At 39.4% G+C, this 23,795-nt stretch overlaps 1 protein-coding gene across 3 annotated transcripts in view; it reads right to left on the minus strand.

Annotated features, from left to right (window-relative positions):
* Positions 1-3,892: 3,892 nt before the first annotated feature.
* Positions 3,893-23,795, minus strand: part of KATNBL1 (katanin regulatory subunit B1 like 1) — a 31,856-nt gene continuing 11,953 nt past the window's right edge. For all 3 annotated transcript variants that reach the window (XM_081334989.1, XM_081334991.1, XM_081334990.1), the window contains exons 2-10: positions 14,573-14,700; positions 12,198-12,238; positions 11,168-11,450; positions 9,040-9,158; positions 8,260-8,310; positions 8,087-8,176; positions 7,315-7,404; positions 6,088-6,181; positions 3,893-4,463 (exon numbers count right to left, since the gene is read on the minus strand). In XM_081334989.1, coding sequence (XP_081191115.1) covers positions 4,431-4,463; positions 6,088-6,181; positions 7,315-7,404; positions 8,087-8,176; positions 8,260-8,310; positions 9,040-9,158; positions 11,168-11,450; positions 12,198-12,238; positions 14,573-14,686 — 915 coding nt within the window. In that variant the 5' untranslated portion in view covers positions 14,687-14,700 and the 3' untranslated portion in view covers positions 3,893-4,430. The remainder of the gene's footprint in view (positions 4,464-6,087; positions 6,182-7,314; positions 7,405-8,086; positions 8,177-8,259; positions 8,311-9,039; positions 9,159-11,167; positions 11,451-12,197; positions 12,239-14,572; positions 14,701-23,795) is intronic.

Genomic DNA, 23,795 nt, shown 5'->3' on the forward strand with positions numbered 1-23,795 from the left:
AACTTACTGAGGGAAACAAAAACCTCAACCCGGAAATTATGCAGTTGCATACAGAATAACTAAGGGCAAAAAGCTCTATACAGTCTATTTCTAGCTGATGTGGTTAAAATTAATAGGGCAGGCTTATAAGTAAAAGAAATAGGTACATTAAATGGTTGGGGGAATTTTCATGTAAACTTGTCTAATGATATTTCCATCATATGGCAGTTGTATAGGATGTTGACTCTATCCTGGCATCATGTATTATATATTTATACTTATAGAAACTTTGCCATTGCTGGACCCAAACATTTCAAAGCAAAAACCTAGGTGTGTATCACAGTGTTACCAATCAGCACAAGAACTGCAGCATATTGAACAGTACTCTGTGATACATAGCATGCTTCATCTATGTTTCCTCACATAATTTGACTGTATGCAGGTCTTCATCAAACAGTCCATTTCTTGACTTTTTTAAAGCCATCCTTTAAGCAAGGATGAGTTTTGAAGAGATTGGTGCTGAATATATTTCTTTACTGCTTACCATGAATCAAGATAGTTCAGAGAAAAAAATTGACACAGGTTTTCTGATGGAGAAATTAAACTTTAGTATTTAATTAAGAAAAAGACCAGTAATGTATTTTATTGATTACATGTAATTATAGTAGTATATTTAAATGACATTTGATAAACTGAATACTTTCTCATTGCATATGGATTGTGGTCTGTAAATGTTTTATGACACACTATATCATAAACCCAAATATTTTTTTAAATCATGGCTTAGTATAATTTGTGAATTCATTTTTTTTCATTTTCAATTCTCTACCACAAGGAAAGCATTTATAATTATTGCTCCTAACTTTATACAACATCCTGCTAATGGGACTCTAATGATTGCATAGTGTCAGTGTTAAATAGATGTAATTTTTACGAGTTAGTTTAATATTTTAAGAGAATATCCTGGGTCAAGCAGAAAGAAAGATTACCAATGTTGATATTAAAATAGGAAAATAATCACTCAAAAATATATATGGAATTTATCGCCAAAGTCTACATTTTACAAAGTTCAGATGATACCTGGCAGACATTATTGATCCTCCCAATAAAAATAATTCTACTTATTCAAGTACTTGATATTGAGCACTATGTAATTATTTTATTGGGTTCTTGTGTTCTGTTTCCTTTTCTTTTTGGAGTTGTTTCATTACTAGCCCAAGAAACATAAGTGCATAAATGAGGAAAAAAGTTTGCAAGAAGAAAGCTCAAAGAACAAGAACTCCCAACAATTCAACCATGAGGTATATTGATTCTCCACTATTGAAACACTGTTTTGCCTAGCTTACGAGTTTTCCTGAAGTATCCTTGTCAAAACAGACATAGCTATGCACTACTATATTAGTAATTGCAGCAACAGGGCTGTGCAAAATGAAAAGTAAAAACTGCATGCATTTTTATTCAGACACCATTGAAGCTAAATTATTGCAGACTTATTTATACTGACTGCAAGATAGTTTTTGAAGCAGCTTGCAAATTCTCCAAAGGACATGGCTTTTTTTATGCTTCAGTTGCAGCAGAATGTTTCGTGCCGTTGTACATCACTTTGCAATTGATCTCCAAAGTGAGTTGCTTTTCCCCAGGACCAATCTTTTTGATGACTGAATATATACAAGCAACCCTTGCTTACCAGTTGCATTGTGCAGCAATCATTTGAAATTTTGACAGAGCTGAAAAGATAACTGACCAAGCTGAGCTTTTACAATCTTTGCAGCATTCCTCAGTCATGTGTCACCATTACAGTTCTATATTGTCCTTTACATGATCCGTTTCTTTTTTTCTCCCCCACAGAGCAGAGAGAATGGAGAAATAAGAGATTACAAGAGAGTAAGCAGGCACACAATGAGGAATATACATTGAAAGGAATGTACTAGTGTTGTCTATTGTTGTATTCTTTTCAATGTGTATTCCCCAAGCTTAGCTTCTTGTAGCCCCTTTCTCTTCAATGAATGTGAGTAGAAACATTAAATCCCTACTTAGTATTTTCCTAGTTCTGAGAGTGAGCATTTCAAAAGGCAGGGGAGTGGGGGGGGGAAGGAAAGCTTAACTAAAATCATAAAGCAGTCACAGCCATGTGATTTTCCACTTAGCAACTGCATCACTTAGTGACTGAGTTTCCAGTCCCAATTCTGGTCACTAAATGAGGACTGCCAGGACTGCTGTACAGTCCTATTGCTTTGTAAAACACATCCTTCAGATGCTTCACCTTGTCCATCCTTTGTTCAGTACACACTGGTGCAGCACATACTGAAGCTAGGTACGTGTAATGTGTGAATTATTATAACTGATTGGTGGCTCATTCCCTGTTGCATTTTCTAGGGACTGAAGTTGCAACAAGTATGGATGTATGATTTAATACCAGTTTTAATGGAAAACAAAAAAACCTCCTAAACTACACCTGTCTTAACATTTTTTAAAAATATTCAACTCTCCATACACAAAATATCCCCAAATCTCCATCTAATTCATTCATAATCATTTTAAGCCTTTATTTTATAAAATGCCACTTCATATTACCTATCATTCTGAGAATGGAATAAAAGAAAAAGCAATTACCAAAGCAAAATAGCCTATGAAATAGGAGGTCAATGTGAAAGAGCATAAAATTACTACTTGGCTTAAGTTAGTTGATCAGATGAATAGTAGTGTTATAGAATTATACAGCCTGTTATTGATGCTACTGTTTTCATATAGTAAGCCCTTAAAACATTATGGAAATAATTACTGATTTTACATATTTAGTCCTTAAATTATTTTTAGCTCTGTTGGCTCAAGAGCAAGACAGCTCTTCTCTTATGTAGACATAAAACCCAGGGAAAATTTGCATGACTCTGTACAGCTGGAAGAGTCTGTAAACTAAGTCGACAAAACTAGACTTAATTTTAACAATTCAGAATTGTTTTCATAAGGAAATGTACATAAGGCCTCTTTCTTACAGCCTGCAGTGCAGCTGATTATATACATAAAGCTAATATTTAAATTTAGTTTGGGATTAGCATTAAATAAAATGAGTAACTTTGCTAGCATGCTACAAATATTTCTGTTTGTTTTGGTGCACTGCTTGCACTTCCTAAATTTTTACTTGGAAATATCTTTTCCAGTTACATAAAACACAAGGTGCCATCTTAAAAATACATTGTTTTTCAGTTCAAATGATCAAGTATGGCATAGCAGATTGTCCTAAAATGTCACAAATAACCAAAACAAAATACAGCTGTAAAACCTGTACATGAGATGTACTGCATTTATTGTTTTTTTAAAAAAATCAGTGTTAAGTTAGGAATTTGACCATGTGGCATCTACGTCTGAAAGCTTTGCAGCAATATTTGCTAGAAGAGGTAGCAGCTGTGCTGTTAAATCTGAAACGCACAAGTCTAGTCAGGCTGTAAACATTTCTAGGAGTTTTAAATATTTGAAGAACAGCAAAAAAGGTTCTGAAGTGGGAAAATCTGAACTTAAAACAGTAACAGTACATTTATTAAGCTGCATGTAATTTGAACTATAAAGAGTAGAATATATTAGAAAACGTATTAAAATGCAAGGTATACAGAATCACTATTCTGTTCACATCTACAGTTAGCTTTCTCAATGTTCTATATTTTAATACTCTTACAATTAAGTCATACAGGTATTTAAGTAGTCAATTTAGTGGAAAACCCCACTTCAATTTATTTCAGTGTGCAAAATGTTTCAAAATGATTTGTACACAATTTGTGTAAACACTTTGATTTTTTTCAAAGGAATTTCCATCCCTCTATACAGTTATTTAATATATTGGCTATATGATATCCTAATATATTGGCTACTTGCAATTCTAGTAGTTAAGGCCTCATTGCTAGATGCAGTTTTTCAGTAGTGCAACAAAAATAGTCTTTAATATTTTGATTAATATAGCAGACACATTTCAGAAATTCAGTACATCAAAACTCAAAATTTGTAACATATCTGAAAATACATTTTTATAGTTCATAAGAAAAACATGATTTAAAAAAACTTTATGGCGAATGGTCTTTTGTGGTTCCTAGTAATGGTTTTCAATTCTGTCTTCACAATCAGGTTTTGTTGTATTAAACAGTTATGTAGAAGAAATACTTTCATGATTTCACCAGGTAACTGAAAATATCCCCCAAGTGCGGCAAAGGCATACATACAGTTTTCATAGTGCACTTTCACCTCACTGAAGTAAAAGTTGCTCCTGTTAGAATTTTTTCCACTTCAATGTGAAGCAGATGACATTTACTGTTTGCGTTAAATAGTCCAATGGTCTAGCCTTCTTCTGTCAAAGACAGTCCTCAGAAGAGGAATTATTTGGAAAGAGTATCTTGCTTAGGGTTACTGTTGACTGTTTGTGTGTAGGCACATTAGTGCGCACACAGCTTTGTCCTCCAGGTATATCAGTGCAACTGTAACAAATAAAATTCCACATCCTAAAAAAAAAAAGAAACAGTAAAACACATTAATTCCAAAAGTAATTTATAACACCAAGCCTCTCTGAATGCCAGCCATAATATTTCAACTCCCAGAATGCTGGCTGAGGAATTCTGGGAGTTGAAGTCCACACATCTTCAAGCTGCCAAAGTTGAGAAACACTGCTTTAGTTCAAACACGTGCATATTTACCTTTATTCTTATTCAGAAATTTCCTTGTAGAAATATAATAAAAACACCCACGCTTGAGTACAGGATTTGAAAAAAATTATCAGAACATTTGAAGTGTTACATAGGAACTGTAGTACATCATGGCTTGGTTTACTTGTGCACGGCCAATCAGTATATTTCATTAATAAATTATAGTTAAACAAACTTGTAGCTTTGCATAATGTATTAACATTAGTAAAATATTTTGGTAACTCACATATCCTTTAGTTCCTGTTCAGGTTTTAATTAACACCTATACAACAGCATGTAAACTGATCTAGAAACCTAACCTTTGACATACATAAAATATTATCCTGTATCTCCCATTTGATGCATTACACAACAAAGTATAAACTGGAGTTCTTTTCTTTAATTTGCTCAGATAATTGTTTCCCCAATTATATTGAAAGTTCTATTTTTGTATTTATGTGAATGCAAATAGATCCTCATTCCTAACATCTATTTCCATTAAGAAGGTCAGAGTGAAGGATAACTAATGCAGAGATATTAGGAGACACACACACACACACATATATATGTGTGTGTGTTTGTGTGTGTGTGTGTGTGTGTGTGTGTGTGTGTCAAATGCTTGTTAACTATTTTAGATTACCTTGCTAGGCCCCAAACATGGGACAAATCTTTATTTCCTGTGTCAGCCTAACCTGAAGGCCATCGACAGGCAGTAGTCACACCGGTGACAGCTCATATTTGTGTAAATTTTAAATTGCTAACAAAGAATTAAGGGAGACTGATATGCATTTCAAACTTATTAGTTTTCATCAGTCAGCCATACCCTTCTGAGATTCGAACCTGGGCTGATTGCACATTAGGCAGTTGTTTTCACCTCTAGGCCACAGGCTCTCTCTCGCTTTGTTAGCTGAGAAGCAAGGGGAGATATGTGTCAAATGCTTGTTAACTATTTTAGCAAGGTAATCTAAAATATAACCAGATTCAATTTCTATCTCAGTAATGACAAGAGGGGAGAGGTGTAAGAGGTTTGCTCAGCTAACCCAGTATCTGCCTGAACATTGATACTGTGTATACAAAAAAAAAATACTATTCAAACTGAGAAATAAAGTAACTCAATATACTGTCTTCAAAGTTACATGACGGGGCTTTGGCTCATCTCCAATATAGCTCTAGAGCAGGGGTAGGCAACCTTGGCTCTTTCATGACTCGTGGATTTCAACTCCCAGAATTCAGGAATTCTGGGAGTTGAAATCCATGAGTCATAAAAGAGCCAAGGTTGCCTACCCCTGCTCTAGAAAATCTAACTCTTTAAATTAGAGACTGAGTATGACAGCAAGGGAACGGCGGAAGAATATAATTTGGTACGTTCAGTATAAATTAAATTATATAAAATTAACATAAATTAATTTCAAAAATATATTATCTTCAAATAGATATCTGTTACCTTTGCTATATTACCCGTATATCCTGGAACCAAAGTAAGATGGTTTGCTTGTTTCCACAATATACTTAATTGTTCTTTTAAAATCTGAATATTTCTGAAAAAGAAAGCCAAAAGTATAGAATATCAGTGCAATAAATAAAGAGCAATCAGTGTCTCATAACTATTTTACCTAGATTTCAAATACTGTATATGACCAGTTGTATCTTTAGTAAGCTATTGGCTAATGCAGAAAAAATGTTTTAAAATAATTTTAATTGAAATTTGAGATGGCCATTACACACATTTTATCAACCTTAGAGCCCGTTACTCGTCCCAGCTTCTGCCAACCTAGCAGTTCGAAAGCACATAAAAAATGCAAGTAGAAAAATAGGGACCACTAAGGTGGGAAGGTTCCGTGCGCCTTTGGCGTCTAGTCATGCCGGCCACATGACCATGGAGACGTCCTCGGACACATGCTGGCTCTTCGGCTTTGAAATGGAGATGAGCGCTGGTACTCATAAATAAATAATGTGTGTGTGTGTGTGTGTGTGTGTGTGTGTGTACCATGCTGGAGACCTCAATAGATGCCATACTTTCAAGATCAGAAATATATTATTTCTGTAGGAACAAAAGGACTGGGTGTTGTCAGCTAAGAAATCCTAAGAATATACTACTTGGAAGTGAGATGGAGCTCATCTCTTGGCTTTGTTAATGGTTATTTTATTTGCTTGACTGCTATATTTTTTATTTTAATCTAATGTATTTGTTTTTATCTATTTTATTGTAAGCCCCCCAAACTTACATATATGAGATGGGTAGCTATATAAATCAAATAAACAATGTGCATCTTACATTGACAAAATTACTTTGCAATTGTTATTCAAATTATTTTTTCTACCTTGTTTCACATGTCAAAAAGCATAGAAAACAGTTATTGACAATTAGGGAAGAATATCTACCATGAGTCATATTTTCTAGTTCTAACAGATAAAAATGGTTTCTCCATTTTTATAGCAGAGTTTTCAATATTAAGCGAAAGGTTCTGTACAATCAAACTTAATACTGTTTATTCTGATCATTTTTAGAATTGCTCCCAACACTATGCTCACAAAATATAGATTTTTTTTAATCAGGAAAGTTTTTAGTTATTAAAAAATATCCAGTGTGTTTTAGGAACTATCTAAAAGTTTAGCAGTCATACTAAAAGTCACGTTTAAAAAGCTGCAATGTTTAAAAAGGGTTACTTACCCATCTTCTATCTTATCCGTATGGACAGAAAGTTGTGACCACCATCTCTTAATCACAGCCTGAAGCCAGTTTAAACCAACAATTACATATCTAGGGGGAAAAAGAAATCACTATGAAAAGCTTCATTCTGAAAACAGCTTAAACATTGGCAAAATATTCCTTAAAACAGTTGCAAACTATGAAGAAATCTTTCAAATCAGGTTTTTTTTAATGAATGGAAAAAACAAGCAGAATAAATCTTCCTAATAATGTATTAAGTTTTTTTTTCTTAGAAGGCAAAAGTCTGAGTTATATGGGTATAACTCAACCAACTTATAACTGGGAAACATTTTTTCCAACTCATTCTGCTCACAACACTGCTTTTGATTTCCCCAAAATCTTTTTTATCCGAACAGACTTAAACAACTGAACTAACAGAAATTGCTTGATTTTAAATATATAAATAGTAGGAGTCACATCTTTAGCATCAGTAAATCAGATTGAGGAAGACTAAGTGCAAATATAAAATCGTTGTAGAACTGATGGCTTTCTAGCATCCTTTACTTTAACCCATCCTGCCTGGGATTTTGGAATTTATAGCTCCGCAACGTTGGAAAGGCCACATGTTTGCCCTCCATGTTAGGACAATGAGACCAATAAAATCATTGTTGATCCTACCCTTGACATGCAATTCGGTATGTTTATCAGGAATAGTAAACTACAAAAGGTAAAGATTAATTTTATTTTTATTCTCTAAATAATTACATAAGAAATGTTTTTTTAAAAAACTTACTCTTCAAATTTGCTTTTAAGCATTAATTTTACTAATGGTAGAAGGTCTACACAGCAACCAACAGAAATATAAGGTTTTTCTTCCTGTAAACTGAAATAAGGCATTATTAGTATACCTAAATATACATACATACATACATTCCATCAACCCCTTCCTCTAGATTTTTCTTTTACCTGCTGGTAAGGACAGGGAGACAATCTACAACTACTCCTAGATCTTGTATCCTAGAAACATCATAAAAATACACCATTAGTCACTGCTTTGTGTAATTCTTACATAAATTTCATAAGACAGTATCAATACTTTAAGGGCAGTATATTAGAAATGGCTGAATATTATTACATTAACTTACATAGATAAAATCTGTGCATAGTAAGCCTGTGAAAAATTCCACAGGTTTAAAAATTATGGTCTCGCATTCCTTTATTAATTATCCCATTATTATTATGGTTCATTACATATTCAGCCAGATGTTTAGACTGGACTTGATATTTTTACTCATCTGGGATATGTAGATGTTCTTGTTTGATGGTGTTAAAGGTATCATTGCAGTATATAAGCTGTTCCAAGTAAAACTGTTTTGCAATTGACTGTTTTGTCAATGCTAGTGGTGTTCAAATGATGACCAGTTTATTATTATTGTTTTTGTTGTCATCATCATCATCATTATTATTATTATACCATCGCAGTCAGCCAGATGTTTAGACTGGATTTGGCATTTAAGTCCACTGTTATTGTTATATAAAATACAAATAAGTGTGTAGTTGTGGACACTTCCTGAAGGGAACACCCAATCACCAAGATTAATACATAGTTTCCATTCAGGCTCTTCTTTGTAAAAAGAATCCTACATATACAAATTAAATTAATAATAATAATAATAATATAACCTCCTCCCACCCACACACAATGTGACTTCAGTTCAGCTAGCAGCAGTCTTCTTAAAACTTTACCTCACTAAATAGGCTACAAGTTCACTTATACTTCTCCTCTTCCAAAAGGTTAAAGCTACGTTCAGACGGAGATTTCTACTGAAGAGAACTTGGGCCATTGTATCATGATCTTCAGAAACCTAGAATCACAAGAATAAGTGTTATGAGCCAAGTCCTATGATTCTATGAATTTTCCATCAGCTGTGTCTATTAAAGCTATCTATGCAGCTCCGCACAAGTTGTTTAATGTTAAATAAATATTCTCCCAGAACAATATTTCCGTGAATGGAAGCAACTGTTGCTCATGGAACAGGAGGGATGCCTGACAGAATGCTCATGAATGGATTTTTTATTTTATGTATTTAAATAAATTAAATATTTAAATATTTAAAAATGCATGATTCCAGACAACTCAGTATTCTGAGGTCAGCTTGTTGTTGAACTTTACCTACAGAAGCTTGACTTTATACAACAATTGTTTTTTATACATATAGTATTTTGTGAAATCTATTTTAAGTCCATGTTTGATGCATTACTCTACAAATAATACAAGGAGTTGTTGCCAGACATTGCTCTAATTTGCATGTTACTCTATAGTATGAAGGAACCAAAAAGGTTGTTGCATTAGCCTACTGGAAGAATAGTAATTTATGTAGCCAGCATGTTCTGTCCGTCTTCTGAGAGAAAGACAGAATGTAGTCACAGCATGACGGCCTTCTTTCCAGCAGTGATTATTACAGAAAAGGAATGAAATGGAAAAAGCATTTACATTAGATTTTCAATTACATATTCATTCTATTCACACTGAACTATTTTCTGCATGTTTATTGTATTGCCCTGTACACCGCCCTGAGTCCTTCGGGAGAAGGGCGGTATAAAAATTAAATAATAATAATAATAATAATAATAATAATAATAATAATAATAATAATAATAATAATAATAATTAATTATTATTATTATTATTATTATTATTATTATTATTATTATTATTATTATTATTATTATTATTATTATTATTATTATTATTTCCCAGTAGTTATATAGTTATAATTTTTATATAGTGGTCTGATCTTGGTGTATTCTGAATAGTAAAACAAAAGAAATCAAGCATAATAAATATATCAATAGTTTACCACAATCCTATTAAAGACCAAAAGATAGTTGAAATATATTTTTCAATGACAGCAATATCTGAGCCATAAGTGCTTCTGGGGAAGATGGTTCTGAACCTGGAGGTTATCACTGAGACATCTTCATGCCTAGCCCAACTTTTGTACTTTGGAGGACTTGGATTTTCAAAGGTCCCATTCTAGATGTCCAGACTGGATAGACAGAATCCTATTTGATAGTTAATCTTGATATATCCCATTGCACACTATATAGGGCTTCATAGCTAATGAACAACATGCTGAATTGGGCCAGAAAACATACTGTCCTGACAACCAATGTGGCCAAGGCAGGAATAATTCTGCTGTGGAGAGTTCTCAAGAGTTGCTATATTTTGCACCAGCTGTAGCTTTTAAGTTGACTTCAAAGGCATCTCCACATAATGCACATTGAAGAAATCTGATTATGCAGTGATAAGGGCCTATGTTACTATCGTAAGGGCTTATAGGTCAATTTAGAGTGCACCAGGCAACACAGCCTTCAGTAGCACCTGCTACTGCAGCAAAAGCTGAGGGTTCAAGAGAAGTTCCAAGATACAGATCATCTCCTTTAGGAAAACATGATTCTGGCTAGAACAACTATCGGGGTTAATGTTCCCAGATACTGTAACTTAGATGTTAATGTACAAACAGCAACACAGTCTCAGTAGGATTTAGTATGAGCTTGCTTTTCCCCATCTGTTCCCAGACAGCCTCTGGATCTTGCAATGTTGAGTTACTATATTAAATAATTTTGATATTAATAAAATGGATTATATTCAGTTCTATAATTATGCTGATGGATTTTATTTACTCACTAGTACATCTTCCCCCTACAGTTGTCATAATCCCTACACCGAAGCAAATTTGGGTGATAAGTGGTCTATAGCAAAGAGTAATCAAATCCCAACATAGACAGTAAAACAGAGGAAGGTAAACAGAATTCCAATGGCTTATATTCTGATTCATAAATTTTTAAAAATATAAAATGTTTAATTTACCTCTGAAAAAAATCCACTGTATTTTGATGAAGGACTCTCTGTTTGAGATTGGCCAGCATCACTGGAGTTCAGTAAGAAAGTACGACCATCAGGAGGCAATTTGGCTGGCAGGTTACCTGCACAGGCTAGTTCATTTTCCTTATTTGCCATGTCACGGCCTCTAAGTTTAGGGAGCTGTTTCTTCTTGAAACAAGGCTTTGGAGAATAGTAATGAGCCTTTCTTCTACAATATACTACTTTGAACAGAGAATGGGGGCTGGTTACAGTTTGTCCAACTGTTGTTCTGCAAGAACAAGAAAGTTTATTTAACATCTGAATATAAAACATCCAAGCAACGTATAAAGTCACATGCAACCTTAGAATCTTTTGTGCCAGAATATCATCTTGCATTTACTAGGAGAATGCTATTAGACATGAAAGACATGCTTCAAATCTGGCATGGGAAAGACTATTTGAAGCATTACTCCTTAAAAATGTCTATGCTCATCTTTCTCTCCCAGGACATAAAAAGTTGAGGAAAAATGAGAATAGATAAAAGTTATCATATTGCACCATTACCTCCCTGTAAACATTTGCGCAATATACTGGTTCAAAAAAGATTGGCATTATTTCTGACCAATTGCTGTATACAGCTCAGCAGCCACAAACAGAGACCCCTGGAATTGGAACTGTATAAGCAGTTTCGCACAGTTAATTATTTTTCCTTCTAGTCAACCACCAAACAGGTATAGGTGTGGAAATTAAATTCCTTATAGACAAATTTACATGACCAGGAGACTTCCTACAGTGTGACAAATCAGTTTTATCAGATGCCTCTTGACATTAGGACAATGCTATTTTTAGCCCAATTAGAGATGAGCACCAAGAGATGGAATGGGACCCAAAAAAACGGCATGCCAAAGATGCTAACAGCATTTAGTTCTAAGTGACCTGGACAAAAGATGCCCTCTTTAAATAGCTTCAACTGATTACTTAAATCAGAAAGATTTCTGTTTCCAGACACGCCACAATCAGCCAAGGTAGCTCTTACCTGCTTGTGCAAGAAGCCAAATGTTTTGCAGATTTCTTATCCTAGAAATAAACATTAAAAATGTTATACTAATAGCAATGCCTTGTTTCACCCATATTTTTAAATGCATGTTCACTTAGTTTTGATTGTATTTGGAGAAAATCACGTTAGTTTTGGCTTCAGAAAAGTAAAATTACCAATGGCAACTCTGACTATTTAACTGAAATACAAGATATTATGACATCCATGAGGACAGAAGAGATTTATGACATCAGAAGTATGAAAAAACTTTGTATTACAATCAGAAGTACAATGTCATTTTTGCCATTAGGAAAAAAGTCTCACTAAAATCATTACATAACAATTAATAATTTATTGCATTCTATACCAATGGTTTAAAATATAGCAAGTGGCTTACTTCAGAATATCAATTTAGCTAGTATTTATTGTGTTACTAGATGACTGAATAAATAGATGCTTTAATATTTAATATTTTGATCTGTAATATAGTGTTTTTATAAAATAGCTTAGGACACAAGTGACATTCTTAGCTCAAAAGGCCTTTTATCATTATAAGCAACGTTTTGTACGCCACCTTTATATTCACAACTTAATCTGTGTAGTAAGGACACTTTGAGATTAGCAAAATTGCATTTTAACTTCTACAACAGCACTACTGTTGAACATTCAGAATCTATAATATGGGTTGCAGTAGTATAAACTCTTTCCATTTCTGGACTTTGGGGTTCTATTACTTCACATATTTGGATTCATTAACCTTTCAGGATATTAACCATGAATTGAAGAAATATGTAGCATTGTTATATAGTACAATAAATTATTGGGGGAGGGGAAATGGAATGCACAAAGGAAGCATTTTAGAAACTTAAAGATAAGCGTTGATATATTAATGATTAATATTTGTAGTTTGGGAGAATTAAGAACCTCAAATAATCTTTAACAGGAAGTGCCAGCATCCAAGCCTATTTGTTCCCAAAGTATTCCCAAATTTTACTACCATTTTCTGTTTCTTTTTTCTATATTTCCATTTTTCCCTAGCATACTTTATAGTTCTGTAATTCAGAAACTTCAATTGTAGAATAGCAGTCATCTTATCACTTTTTATAATCTATAATTGCTAGTGAACATGACTCTGAGGTCTATTGCTACTGACAGAAAGCAATTCTTTTTCAATGTATATATTCCTACTCTTCTATATATTCTATATCCTCTCTCTCTCTCTCTCTCTCTCTCCCTCCCTCCCTCACCCATGGGTAAGCCAATTATAAAAATTAAACATGATAAAATTTCAAGGGTCAGCTTATTCATGGGAGGCACATTTTTCATGGTATTTTGGTTAACAATTTGAGGGTCATCTTATCTGTTAATGGGCTGTTCCACAAGAATATATTAGTTTCATCCACAGAAAATGTCAAATGATAAGTGAGTTTATGTATAATTCTAAGGCAAAAGACTTTACTACAGTTTAATGTACAGGTAAATCTGTTTTACCCGGTAAGGCTACATCTCAAATTTCCACTAATCCCAAGATAAACTGTCTTCCAAGTCTCAAAGGGAAAATTAAAATTAAAATTAAGCTGTGATGATGCCTTTTAGAGAAGACTCAGAGATAATAAATATTTCACAAAGCATTTGCAATATAGATATATCAAAAAATTTCTTTAATGCTGAGTTCTCATGGTTTAATGCACACAATGATTCTACTCTTCTTGATGTGGTTTATCCATGTTTTCTTTCAGGATAATTTTCTTCCCTGATCTAAATCCCTGGATTTTTCCACAGATCTCCCATTCAAGTAACCAACCAGCACCAGCTATTCACTCCTATATCCAAGTCAAATCAATTCACCTGCTGCTACCTAATAAGAAGATTAATGGCCCTTAATAAACAGCAGCCCTCTCACAATATACCTTTAAAGGTAAAGGTAAAGGTTCCCCGCACATGCGTGCTTGTCGTTTCCGACTCTAGGGGCCGGTGCTCATATCCGTTTCAAAGCCGAAGAGCCAGCGCTTGTCCAAGGACATCTCCGTGGTCATGTGGCCGGCATGACTAGACGCCAAAGGCGCACGGAACGCTGTTACCTTCCCACCGTAGTGGTCCCTATTTTTCTACTTGCATTTTTACGTGCTTTCGAACTGCTAGGTTGGCAGAAGCTGGGACGAGTAACAGGCGCTCACTCTGTTACGCGGCACTCGGGATTCGACCCGCCAAACTGCCGACCTTCTGATCGACAAGCTCAGCATCCTAACCCACTGAGCCACTGCATCCCTTTTAATATACCTTTACTGAACAGTAAAATGACATGTATTAGTTTTTAAAACTAGTATTCAAATACAAAAGGTAAGGTTTAGACCAATAATATACGAAAAGCTTACCTCCTTCATATTCTCACTAAGGGAATGAGAGCTCCTTTTCTTAGGGAGATCAATAGGACGACCCTCAATATATAACAGGTTCCGTTTTCTAACATTTTGAGCTTCAGATGCCATAATCTCCACAATTCCTAATTTTGGAGACAAAATTCATTTACAATCTTAGTATTAATTATCATGTGTAGATCAAGATGCTACACCCAATTTGGAAGAATGCGCATACATGCCAAAGTCTATAAAACTGCACAATGAAAGCAGACGACAAGCTTATCACTTCTAATGTGCCCACATTTTAAAAAAAAAATAAAAAATCTTCCCATCAGTTATTACATCTAGTAAATTTATCTGAAAGAATACTAATTAATTATGCAACAGCAATAATTTAATTTGAAAATATCTACCATGTTTTTTTTTAAAAAAATCACTGCACTTAAAAAATACTGATTTGGGACCTTAATTATAGAATAACCTATAGGAAAAAAAATAAGAATATCCCAGCTTGCCTGAGACATATAATCCACCATTAGCTGGCAGAAATAAAACAGGTGCTCTGCAGCTGAATCAGTACAAGTAGTCCTCAACTTACAATAGTCCATTTAGTGACTGTTCAAAGTTACAACAGCACTGGAAAAAAAGTCTTATGACTGTTTTTCACACCTACAACTGTTGTGATCAAAATTTAGATGCTTTGCAACTGACCCATATTTATAATGGTCGCAGTCTCCTAGGGCAGGGCTTTTCAACCTTTTCACCCATTGTACCACTTTTAGGATATGGCAATATCCAAGTACCACCAGTCACCTAGCAAGGTGTCAAAAACTTGATGACCAAAAAAAAAAAGGAAAAAAGTGATGAAGTACAGGTAGTCCTCAACTTACAACAGTTCGCTTAGTGACTGTTCGAAGTTACAACGGCACTGAAAAAAGTGCCCCCACCAAGCCACAGCCGAGCAAGACACCTGCCTGCCCGCCCGGCGGTGCTCTTCCTCCTGTCCGGGGTTTTCATTGTTGTGAGCATTTCTGTTGAGGATTGGCAGCGGGGATGGGGTGGGAAGGTGTTTGGTGGGTGGTTGTCACTTCACATGGCCCTGGGACACTGTGACCATCATAAATATGAATCAGTTGCCAAGCATCTGAATGTAAATCACAAGACCCTGGAGATGCTGCAACATTCCAGCTGATCGGCGCTTCTTCTGGGCTCAGCAGAAGCACCAGGATCAGTGCTGCTTTCCAGCTGATTGGTGCTTCTTCAGGGCTCAGCAGAAACACTAGGATCAGTGCCGAGCTCCAGATGGAGCCTGGCGCTGATCCTGGCGCTTCCACTGAGCCCTGACAGCCCCGAAGAAGTGCTGATCAGCTGGAGCCTGGCATTGATCCTGGCACTTCTGCTGAGCCCCGACAGCCCTGCAGCCGTCTCTTGCTCAGGCTTGTGTAGTGCTGCCACCAGTTCAGCTCATTCCCCTCCCCCGCTACCACTTTTCTAGGATGGTCGCGTACCAACTGCCAGGTGCCAATGTACCACAGGTGGTACCCATACCACTGGTTGAAAAGCCCTGTCCTAGGGTCACGTGATCACCTTTTGTGATCTTCTGGCAAGCAAAGTCAATGGGGAAGAGCCAGATTCACTTAACAACCGTGTTACTAATTTAACCATCTGCCTGCAATTAGTGCAGGTTCGCATCCCACCAGGCTCAAGGTTGACTCAGCCTTCCATCCTTCCGAGGTAGGTAAAATGAGGACCCAGACTGTTGGGGGCAATAAGCTGACTTTGTAATAATGCCGCTTGGGGTGTGTGTGAAAGCCCTAATAAGCAGGCATATACATAGAATGAAGGCTACTGCTAAGCTTGTAAGCCGCCCTGAGTCTTCGGAGAAGGGCGGGATATAAATGGAATTAAAATAAAATAAATAAAATAAACTGTAGTGATTCACTTAACTGTGGCAAGAAAGGTAAAACTCTCTTAACAAATGTCTTGTCTAGTAACAGAAATTTCGGGCTCAGTTGTGGTTGTAAGTTGAGGATTACCTATACCACATGCTCAATGATCCTTCCCCAAAAGAGAAAGCTGGAACCTGGGAGTCTGACAAGTGCTGATGCAGAAAAGTTACTTTTAAGTACCATTCATTAGTACAATCTTGAGAATACGATTAAATTTGGATTCAGCACACGTCTAAACTTTCTTAACAATATTTCACATGTTCCTGTAATATTGCTTATAATGCTGAACAGATCTGTCTAAAAAGCAGTAAATTTATGGTGAAACGTCTGTAAATGTTGGATTATAAAAACAATTTTGTTCTCAGATAGCTGCAATATTGTAAAAATATTCCCAGGGTACTTAGCAGCTTTAAATTCAAGTCTATCAGATTTTATCTCGAAGGAAAAATATACTACTTTAATTTCACATTTTGGGTAATACAGAGAAAGGATATGGTAGAATCTATATTACAGTACGGTCTAAACCTGAATGTTAAAATAGAACTGAATAACCTGTGTAATATTAAAATTATGGTTAACTATGTATTTTTTACTAATTATGCATAATATTGTAACCAGATCACACTGTAGACCAAACATGTCAAACACAAGGCCCGGGGGCCGGATCCAGCCCGCGAAGTGGTTTCATGCGGCCCGCAAAGCCATCCTGGAAACAGTGAGGGAACGGCCCCCACTGCCTTGGCCCTGGCCCAGAGACCCTCCTTCTGCCAGAGACCCTCAGATCTGTCCCACTCCTGACCAGGCCCCATAGGCACCCTTGATGCGAACGATGTACAGCTGGCCACGCCCACCCAGTAGGCCATACGGACTCTAGCCATGCCCACCCAATAGGCCACGCCAACCCTGGCCATACCCACCGGGCCCCCTGAGGGAAACTGCAATGCTGATGTGGCCCTCAATGAAATTGAGTTTGACACCCCTGCTGTAGACTGTACTGTGCACTGTAATTATTCTTTAGATATTTTAAGATATAAAATTTAAAACCCTAAAAGCTATTTCTTAGATTTTATTGTAAACTCTAGCCCTGTTTACCTAATGTTATAATAGGTAAGGGCCACTTACAGACAAGGTAGAAGCTTCTGAATATTGAACATCAGTAAGGAATTAGGTCAGTAATGATGAACCTTTTTCTCACTGTGGCAAAAATTCAGAAAATGCCTAATTTGACTCTGCTGGCTTGTCACCTCTCTGCAGAACAAAAATTATTGCATATTTATTTTTTACAGTCCCATCATGAGGTGCTATGCATTATATAAAGAAACATTAAATGGTTACAAACATGAAATATAAGTAAAACAACTAATTTTCAGAGTTGTGCTTTTGAGAAAGTTGTTGTCAAGTGTTGGTGGTGACATGCCAACTTTGACATACACATCATAGGTTTGAAATCAATGAGCTAGACCAGCGGTTCCCAACCTTTTCTATACCCCACAACCCTAGAACGCTTCTGAGATATTCTCTCACCCCTTACAAAAGTTCAAAATAATGGCAGCCAATTATGCATATACACTATAATTTTGAAAACCCACGTTTTTGCACCCCCAGGCATTGCGAGCACCCCCGGTTGGGATCCCCTGAGCTAGACAAACTGTAGCACATAACATTGTTAGGAACATTTCTGGTGATGAAACAATAGTGAAATAAAGCTGCAAACATTCCCCCCTACCCACTTCCTCTACCTCTCCTGTTGTAAACTTCCTCTTCCCCTCTGCTGATCGCTGCTTTCCTATTTCCATATATAAAATTAAATCACCCCCAGGCTGTGGCACATCATGTTTCCACTGCAGCAATAGCCCTTTTAATCCCATCTCAGACAAAACAACGAGAAAGCCCTCACCTGTCTTCGTAAAGGTTCATCTAGGGCAGGGGTGTCAAACTGCCGGCCCACGGGCCGGATGTGTCATGCTGAAACTGCACCCACCCATTGCTGGCAATGGAAAAAAAATGACACATCACATGACATTGCGAGTTTGACACCTCGATCTAGGGGGCAGCCTTGATGAGGAAATGTTTTAGAAGAAGAGAAACTGCAGGAATTCCATTCTAATCAAGAGTGAGCCCTGCTTATCTCCTCCATAGCATTCTCAATTCAATTGTCTTACTACAAAAACAACACAATTTTTGCTCTACAACAGAAAACCGTTATCTCACTTCCCCAACACCTGTACATGAATCAGATCCCTAGTTGTTCTGCCTCTCAATCCCAACATATGTAAGAATCTCTATTTTTCTGTTGTTTGGGGTTCCCTCTTTCTTGGAAAGCAAGTATCTACTGATCATTGCAATAAACATGGTTCTTCTCCTCAGCATTGTATTCCTTTCTTCAGCTCCACAACCCTTCACTGAATATATTTCAGGCAGGAGGCAAACATGTATTGTGAATCTTGCACATAGCAAAGGATAGACCAAGATGCCTTTTCATTGTTGTGAGCATTTCTGTTGAGGATTGGCAGCAGGGGTGGGGTGTGTGTGTGTGTGTGTGTGTGTTTGGTTTTTATTTCCCCTCCCCCCCCCCCCCCCGGTCTGCTGGGTGGTTGCAGCAGGTTTTGGTCACTTCACATGACCCTGGGACACTGTGACCGTCATCAATATGAATCAGTTGCCAAGCATCTGAATGTAAATCACAAGACCCTGGGGATGCTGCAACATTCCAGCTGATCGGCACTTCTCCTGGGCTCAGCAGATGTGCTGGGATCAGTGCCGAGCTCCAGCTGGAGCCTGGCACTGATCCTGGCATTTCCACTGAGCCCTGACAACCTTGCAGCTCTAGCCGTCTCTTGCTCAGGCTTGCGCAGTGCTGCCACCGGTTCAGCTCATTCCCCCTCCCCACGCTACCACTTTTCTAGGATGGCTGCGTACCACCGGCTAGGTGCCAATGTACCACTGGTTGAAAAGCCCTGCCTTAAAAGAATCCTTTCTAGCTCTGAAGGTGAGCAACACAAATAGCTTGGTGAACTCTGACCCTGAAACCCCTACAGGTCCTATAGCATCCTACAGGTCCTCAACCTTGGCAAATTTAAGACTTGTGGACTTCAACTCCCAGAATTCCTCAGCCAGCTTTTTTTAAGACTTGTGGAATTCTGGGAGTTGAAGTCCACAAGTCTTAAAAGTTGGGACTGAAAGCATACCTAGCTGCATAATACAGGCCCAGATTTTCCCCTCACTCTTGTCTCTCTGAATTGTACTAATTATTATTCATTGTGGGAGCTTAGTAGTGACTCTTGAAATATTTTTCCCTTTACAGTTGAGGTCTGAAACTTCTGGCATTCTGCACTATTTAGATTGCAGTCCACTCTTTATCTGTGTTAGAAAAATAGTCACCAACTGTGCTCCTGATACGGGTTATCAGCCAGCAAACATCCCACCAGAAAGCAGTGGGAGACAGAGGTAAGTCTACTCCAGTGGGTAGCTGCGAGACCAACATCTCCATGACTAAAAGATATTAGACCAACAATCTAGGGTGTATTTGAGCATTACACTATCATTATGGTTAGAATGAAAGCCAAAAAGTTAAAAACAGGTTTCCAAATAGTCTTGTGTTCCTTTTCTCATCCCCTATTTTTTGCAAGGCAATTTTTAAACTACAAGTCTGAAAAACAGGATAGACATGTTTTACATAGAAATCAAACATGTTATAAATACTGGAGGCCATCTGCTTTATTTAAGCTAAGGAGATCAAGTAATCAACTCAGCAGTTAAATCCACCATTTAGCTTTCATAACACTATAGTATTTGAAATACTTGAAGCGGTTTGATTTTTTTACCCTATTATTTTTACATTTTCAAATCTTGCTTAAGTACCATAATTAAAGGACAAATGATAAAAAATGTATCCTAGGATTACATCAATAAAGAACTGAGCCATCTATGGACTGTTCCTCAATGCGGGACACTCTAGTTGTATTAGGCTTCAATTTCAATAATCTTCCAGAGAAGATAGTGGAACGATACCAGGTAAGGGAAGACTGGCTTACATGTAGCAGCTGGAATGGCTGATGTGCTTTAAGGCAGGGCTTTTCAACCAGTGGTACGGGTACCACCTGTGGTACATTGGCACCTAGCCGGTGGTACGCAGCCATCCTAGAAAAGTGGTAGCAGGGGAGGGGAATGAGCTGAACCGGTGGCAGCACCACACAAGCCTGAGCAAGAGATTGTTGTGACTCAGGGTCAGCCTGTGGGTCCGACAGCCGGCTCCGATGTATCGGAGGACTCAGATGTGGGGGAGGAGGGACACGAACCGGCTGATGATGATTTGGAGACTTTGCAGAGTCCTCAGCCGGGAACCTCTGCTCAGCTGTGTGAGCCCGAGAGTGCGGAGGATGATGACCCACAGCTGGCCCTGTTCAAGGACGCCCGACGCAGGAGGCAGTCGAGCAGGGACAAACAAAGGAAGGCTATGGGACTCCTCGGGAGGAGGCACAGGGAGACCACGCCCTGAGCTCTCTATAAAAGGAGTGTTTGGGGAGGGGCTGGTTGCTGAAAGCAACTCTTTTGCTTGAGAAGATAAGCTCTTGTGTGTTTACTATTAAATCTTGGCAGAAGCCTTTTAGCCTTGGACGCTTTCCAGTCTCTTCTTTTGATTAGGGGTGCGAGAAGAGGGCTGGTTCAGAACAGTTTGCTTTCAGCCACCCACCCCTTAATACTACGATGGAGCAGCTTCTTGCCGAGAATGCCCAGCTCAACCAGCAACTCACCTTGCTGGCCACTCAGGTGGCACAACTGCAGGCTCAGGTACATGCTGCCCCCCCACCCAGGAGGAAATGTCAGATAGCTATGCCGGATAAATTTGCTGGTAAACCAGAACTGTTTCCTGCCTTCCTGGGACAATGCCAGCTTTATATCAGCGTGAGAGCAGCTGATTTCCCCACTGACCGAGATAAGGTGGGATTCGTGTTGAGCCTTCTGTCGGGAGATGCAGCTCGTTGGGGCACGCCTCTGTTGGCACAGCCTAGCCCTTTGTTGGATAACTTTGGGGGGTTTTGTGACCATATGCGCCTCATGTACGAGGACCCGATTAAGGCGCAGACCGCCACCCGACGCCTGAAAGCTTTGAGGCAGGGTCAGCGCCCTCTACAGGCCTATATCAGCGATTTCCGGCTGCTTAGCCAGGATTCCGCCTGGAATGAGGCTGCGCTCGTGGATGCCTTTCAGGATGGCTTGTCAGAGGAGATGTTGGATGAGCTGGCCCGCGTGGACATTCCCTCAGACCTGAATGGGCTGATCCATCTTTGTCTGCGGATCGATGCCCGGCTGCAGCAGCGTAAGAGTCGCCGTGCCACCCCACAGACCCCTGCCGCCCCTGTTGTGCGTGAGCCCCCAGTCCAGAGGGAGGAGCCAATGGAGCTGGGTGCCGCCAGGTCCCGTCTATCGGTGACGGAAATGGACAGACGACGATCGGAGGGGTTGTGTTTTTACTGTGGGGACCCTGGACATTTGGCTGCTTCTTGCCCGAAGAAGCGTCAGCGGGCGTCAGTGACCAAGCCTGCCCCGAGAAAGTCCCCTGCTTTGCTATCGGGAAACGGCCCGAGCCCGATCTAGACGGTGTGAAAGATCGGGCGACCCACAACGATCACGCCGAGCGACGCCGTTCCGACGGTGCCTGTGAACCTCCACGGCATTTGATTCTGGAGGCACGACTGATCCTCCCTGGCAAGCCAGAGGGGATTCCGGTCCATGCCTTAATTGACTCTGGGGCTACCACTAACTTTATGGATTCGGCCTTTGTGGCCAAATGGGCTGTTCCCCAGTGTCCAGTGGATCCGCCCATGCTTGTGGAGACCATCGATGGACGAGTGCTCCTGTCCGGGCCTATCACGGCCGCCACGCAACCCGTGTGTATGGCCATCAGTACCCATGTGGAGGCCATTCAGTTCTACGTCACTTCGGATCTGCACTTCCCCGTGGTCTTGGGACTGGCGTGGCTCCGGGCGCATGATCCACAGATCTATTGGTCTCAGAACTTGGTCACCTTCCCAAGTTTGCAGTGCGTGGACCACACCCGCCATATCTGTGCCGGCCAGGTGGAGGGTTCCCCAGGGGTTTCCTTGCCTCCCGAACTGTCCGACTTTGCTGACGTGTTCAGCGAGTCAGAGGCGGACCAATTACCCCCGCACAGGCCCTACGACTGCTCCATTGACCTAGTCCCTGATGCGCCTCTCCCAGTGGGGCGTTTGTACTCCATGTCGGAGCCCGAGTTGGCTGCATTGCGGGACTTCCTGACAAAGAACTTGGCTCGTGGTTTCATCCGGCCCTCGTCCTCGCCAGTGTCTGCGCCCGTGCTCTTCGTCAAAAAGAAGTCGGGCGAGTTACGGCTTTGCTGTGACTACCGGAAACTCAACGCTATCACGGTGCGTAACCGCTACCCGCTGCCCCTCATCCCCGAGCTCTTGGACCGACTCCGGGAGGCTAAGATCTTCACGAAACTGGACCTGCGTGGAGCTTACAACCTCGTCAGGGTTCGGCCGGGTGATGAGTGGAAGACGGCGTTTGGTACTCGCTATGGACATTTCGAGTACACGGTGATGCCGTTTGGCCTGACCAACGCCCCCGCTGTGTTTCAGCATTTTATGAATGACATCTTTCGGGATCTGTTGGACCAGTTTGTTGTGATTTACCTGGACGACATCCTGATTTACTCCCCGTCGCGTGAAGCGCATCATCAGCATCTCCGTCAGGTCCTGCAGCGCCTCCGGAAACATCGGCTGTTTGCCAAGTTGGAGAAGTGCCAGTTCTACCAGGTGACCATTGATTTCTTGGGTCACCGCATTTCTCCTGAGGGCATCGCCATGGAACCGAGTAAAGTTGAGTCGTTGCAGAGTTGGCAACCCCCGCGTCGCGTGAAGGATATTCAGCGACTTCTTGGATTTGCCAACTACTATCGGACATTCATCCCTGGCTTTGCTGCCTTGACAGCCCCCCTCACCCGGCTCCTGCAGAAGAAGACTCGGTTCCAGTGGAACGCCCCCGAACAACAGGCGTTCCAAGCTTTGAAGGACGCCTTCATGAAGGAGCCCATCTTGAAGCATCCTGACCCGCAACGGCCGTTTGTCGTGGAGGCGGACGCCTCCGACATTGCCATTGGGGCCGTGTTGCTCCAGGCAGCGACGCCCAACGGTACCCTTTTCCCTTGCGCGTATCACTCTCGGAAATTGAATCCCTCGGAGCGCAACTATACCATCTGGGAGAAGGAGCTGCTGGCCATCAAGGCGGCGTTCGAGGCTTGGAGGCAT

Source organism: Vipera berus (assembly GCF_964194415.1).
Source record: "Vipera berus genome assembly, chromosome: 1".
NCBI classification, from domain to species: Eukaryota; Metazoa; Chordata; class Lepidosauria; order Squamata; family Viperidae; genus Vipera; species Vipera berus.